This window comes from Erythrolamprus reginae, chromosome 10, assembly GCF_031021105.1.
Source record: "Erythrolamprus reginae isolate rEryReg1 chromosome 10, rEryReg1.hap1, whole genome shotgun sequence".
Taxonomy (NCBI): domain Eukaryota; kingdom Metazoa; phylum Chordata; class Lepidosauria; order Squamata; family Dipsadidae; genus Erythrolamprus; species Erythrolamprus reginae.
The window spans coordinates 24,204,167-24,208,872 of NC_091959.1; the positions used below are offsets into that span (position 1 = coordinate 24,204,167).

At 41.0% G+C, this 4,706-nt stretch overlaps 2 protein-coding genes across 2 annotated transcripts; both read right to left on the reverse strand.

Annotated features, from left to right (window-relative positions):
- Nucleotides 1-645: 645 nt before the first annotated feature.
- LOC139172956 (cortexin domain-containing 1 protein-like) lies at nucleotides 646-1,091 on the reverse strand. The gene has a single exon (XM_070762304.1). The coding sequence runs from the start codon at nucleotides 1,089-1,091 to the stop codon at nucleotides 912-914; it is 180 nt and encodes a 59-aa protein (XP_070618405.1). The 3' UTR covers nucleotides 646-911.
- Nucleotides 1,092-2,462: 1,371 nt separating this feature from the next.
- Nucleotides 2,463-2,959, reverse strand: LOC139172938 (cortexin domain-containing 1 protein). Its single transcript, XM_070762279.1, has one exon. The coding sequence runs from the start codon at nucleotides 2,908-2,910 to the stop codon at nucleotides 2,731-2,733; it is 180 nt and encodes a 59-aa protein (XP_070618380.1). The 5' UTR covers nucleotides 2,911-2,959; the 3' UTR covers nucleotides 2,463-2,730.
- Nucleotides 2,960-4,706: the final 1,747 nt, after the last annotated feature.

Sequence of the window (4,706 nt, forward strand, 5' to 3'; positions counted from 1 at the left end):
ACTGAAATATTTACATTGTCACTTTTAATAATGACTGAAATCCTTATGGTTTCACTGGAAATAATGACTTAAATCGTAGGCACATAACCTGAACCTGTAAATTTTTGAAAGTGGCCTAAAGAGAGTTTTCTATTATTGCTACCAGTCTTTAATTCTATGGAAGATACACAGAGAATAAACATACCAGCTGCATCTAATTAATGTAATCTCATAAATATTAAATCGACATGAACCCACCAACATTATTTGCGTGTGTGCCCCACGCAACCTTTGCTCTACATGGGGGAAGGATGACACCCCACAAGCCCTACTCAAATGCTAAGCAGTCTGGATAAAGCTGTACACATTGGATTCAAATGCAGCCAACATTGCTAAGTACAGATTACTCAAGGGAAGTGTTTCCCAACCTTGGCAACTTGAAGAGATTTGGACATCAACGCCCGGAATTCCCCAGCCAGCATTTACTGACTAGGGAATTCTGGGAGTTGAAGTCCAAATCTCTCCAAGTTGCCACGGTTGGGAAACACTGCTCTAGGGAAAGCTTGAGTTGTAGTATCTAAAGAGCATTTTGTGCTACTTGATGTAATAGAACCGTCATAGTTCCTCTCTCATGAAAACCTGGAAGAGAAAAAGAAAGAAAGAAAGAAAGAGAGAGAGAGAGAGAGAGAGTAGCAATAGATCAGAAGGACAAATTGAAGAATTCAAGTAGTTCTGCAGGCAGAACTGTAACCAATGTGCTCTCAAAACGTCTCCATTGCTGGAAGCATCTTGGTGTGAAGAGGAATCCTGTTTAGTGCTTTCATCCTGATAAGGTGGCCACTTGATCTGTGCTTTCTGGCGCCAAGTCCATGGGTCGGTCCATAGGTCCAGAGGGCTTGGAGGCCACCTTTTCCCCCAAGCCCTTGGGTTGGTCAGTCATCCAGGTGCTGTTCCTCCCAGGTGGAGGTTGGGATGGCACTGTAAGGGTCCATGATCACTTTGGCACAACGGATAATCATGACGATGAGGAAAAGGCAGAGGAAGACGAAGCACGCCAAGGTTAATCCTTTATCCACATCGACAAAGGAGGGTTCGGGAGTTGGTCCTTCCATTGCTTGTGTCTCTCCACATCAGGGTTAATTCCTGCTACTACCATGATTTTTTTACCTGCAGGAAGTGACAATATTGAAGAAACATAGAAGACTGACGGCAGAAAAAGACCTCGTGGTCCATCTAGTCTGCCCTTATACTGTATTTTATCTTAGGATGGATATATGTTTATCCCAGGCATTTTTCAATTCAGTCACTGTGGATTTACCAACCACATCTGCTGGAAGTTTATTCCAAGCATCTACTACTCTTTCAGTAAAATAAATGAAGTCGTTATGGTTTCACTTGAAATGACAATGGAAATCTTTGTGTTTTTATTTGTAATAATAAATGAAATCTGTATGGTTTCATTTGCAATGACAACTGAAATCTTTATGGTTTCATTTGAAATGACAACTGAAATCTTTATGGTTTCACTTAAAATGACAACTGAAATCTTTATGGTTTCACTTAAAATGACAACTGAAATCTTTATGGTTTCATTTGAAATGACAACTGAAATCTTTATGGTTTCACTTAAAATGACAACTGAAATCTTTATGGTTTCACTTAAAATGACAACTGAAATCTTTATGGTTTCATTTGAAATAACAACTAAAATCTTTATGGTTTCACTTAAAATGACAACTGAAATCTTTATGGTTTCACTTAAAATGACAACTGAAATCTTTATGGTTTCACTTGAAATGACAACTGAAATATTTACATTGTTACTTTTAATAACGACTGAAATCCTTATGGTTTCACTGGAAATAATGACTTAAATCGTAGACACATAACCTGAACCTGTAAATCTTTGAAAGTGGCCTAAAGAGAGTTTTCTATTATTGCTACCAGTCTTTAATTCTATGGAAGATACACAGAGAATAAACATACTAGCTGCATCTAATTAATGTAATCTCATAAATATTAAATCGACATGAACCCACCAACATTATTTGCGTGTGTGCCCCACGCAACCTTTGCTCTACAGGGGGGAAGGATGACACCCCCCAGGCCCTACTCAAATGCTAAGCAGTCTGGATAAAGCTGTACACATTGGATTCAAATGCAGCCAACATTGCTAAGTACAGATTACTCAAGGCAAGTGTTTCCCAACCTTGGCAACTTGAAGAGATTTGGACATCAACTCCTAGAATTCCCCAGCCAGCATTTACTGACTAGGGAATTCTGGGAGTTGAAGTCCAGATCTCTCCAAGTTGCCACGGTTGGGAAACACTGCTCTAGGGAAAGCTTAAGTTGTAATATCTAAAGAGCATTTTGTGCTACTTGATGTAATAGAACCGTCATAGTTCCTCTCTCATGAAAACCTGGAAGAGAAAAAGAAAGAAAGAGAGAGAGAGAGAGAATGAGAGAGAGAGAGAGAGAGAGAGAGAGAGAGAGAGAGAGAGAGAGAGAGTAGCAATAGATCAGAAGGACAAATTGAAGAATTCAAGTAGTTCTGCAGGCAGAACTGTAACCAATGTGCTCTCAAAACGTCTCCATTGCTGGAAGCATCTTGATGTGAAGAGGAATCCTGTTTAGTGCTTTCATCCTGATAAGGTGGCCACTTGATCTGTGCTTTCTGGCGCCAAGTCCATGGGTCGGTCCATAGGTCCAGAGGGCTTGGAGGCCACCTTTTCCCCCAAGCCCTTGGGTTGGTCAGTCATCCAGGTGCTGTTCCTCCCAGGTGGAGGTTGGGATGGCACTGTAAGGGTCCATGATCACTTTGGCACAGCGGATAATCATGACGATGAGGAAAAGGCAGAGGAAGACGAAGCACGCCAAGGTTAATCCTTTATCCACATCGACAAAGGCGGGTTCGGGAGTTGGTCCTTCCATTGCTTGTGTCTCTCCACATCAGGGTTAATTCCTGCTGCTACCATGGTTTTTTTACATGCAGGAAGTGACAATATTGAAGAAACATAGAAACATAGAAGACTGACGACAGAAAAAGACCTCGTGGTCCATCTAGTCTGCCCTTATACTTATACTGTATTTTATCTTAGGATGGATACATGTTTATCCCAGGCATTTTTCAATTCAGTCACTGTGGATTTACCAACCACATCTGCTGGAAGTTTATTCCAAGCATCTACTACTCTTTCAGTAATATATTTTTCTTCTCATGTTGTTTCTGATCTTTCCCCCAACTAACCTCAAATTGTGCCCCCTTGTTCTTGTGTTCCCTTTCCTATTAAAAACACCTTCCTCCTGAACCTTATTTAACCCTTTAACATATTTAAATGTTTTGATCATGTACCTCTCTTTCCCGTCTGTCCTATTGCAATATCACTTGTACAGTTCTGGCCACTGCACCTCAAGAAGGATAGAATGAAACTGGAAAAGGTGCAAAAAAGGGCCACAAGAATGATCAAGGAAATGGAGCCCCTCCCTTATGAAACCGGGTTGCAACGCTCTCTACATGGGGCTACCTTTGAAGAGTGTTCGGAAACTACAGATCATGCAGAATGCAGCCGCGCGAGCAGTCATGGGCCTTCCCAGGTACGCCCATGTCTCTCCAGCACTCTGCAACCTGCATTTGGATTGGCTTCCGAACACAATTCAAAGTGTTGGTTATGACCTATCAAACCCTACATGGCATTGGACCAGATTACTTGTGGGAACGCCTTCTGCAACATGAGTCCCAGCAACTGGTTAGGTCCCACAGAGTCGGCATTCTCCAGGTCCCGTCAACTAGACAATGTCACCTGGTGGGGCCTATGGAAAGAGTCTTCTCTGTGGGGGCCCCGACTGTCCGTAATCAGCTCCCCCCAGAGATTCATACTTTTCCCACGCTCACCGCCTTCCATAAGAGCCTAAAGACCCACCTGTGCCAACAGGCCTGGGACAATTAGACATTAGCTCCCGGCTGATGAATGGAATGTATGTTTGACTGTTTGAACGATACTACTACTACTAATAACAACAACAACAACAACAACAACAACAACAACAACAATAAAAGAGTTGGAAGGGACCTTGGAGGTCTTCTAGTCCAACCCCCTGCTTAGGCAGGAAACCCTACACTACTTCAGACAGATGGTTATCCAACATCTGCTTAAAAACTTCCAGTGATCGGTTTTTAATGAATAGGAATTTTAGATTAGTTAGTTTAAATTAAATTTGTATTTAGGATGTTTTTATTGTTCTTTTATATGTTGTAAGCTGCCCCGAGTCTTTGGAGAGAGGCAGAATATAAATCAAATCAAATCAAATCAATCAATCTCTGTGTTTGACTGGATAATTACTAATATCTACTACAATATCCCGTTTCTAAGTGCGTGTCTTTGATACTTACCCTGGATTTGGGCTTTGTTGCTCAGTTTCTGGAGGAAGGCAGCTTCACCAAAATTCAGGAAAATTGATTCTTAGGAATTGAATGGCATCCTTGTTAAGGCTGGCTGTTGCTTTCCTTTTATTTCCTTTTAAATGTGTGATCCTGCAATGACACCATTTTATGTCAAATCTTTTGCAAAGGTAATTGACTTAGATTCACATGCAGATGGTATACCCCGGGCATTGTTAACCATGGTTTGTTAAAAACCAAATCTTTTTTTAATTATTATTTAGGTTTTTTGAACAACAAAAAACATCAGTTATAGTTAAAATGATGGAGACTCTACTCAAACAGAGGA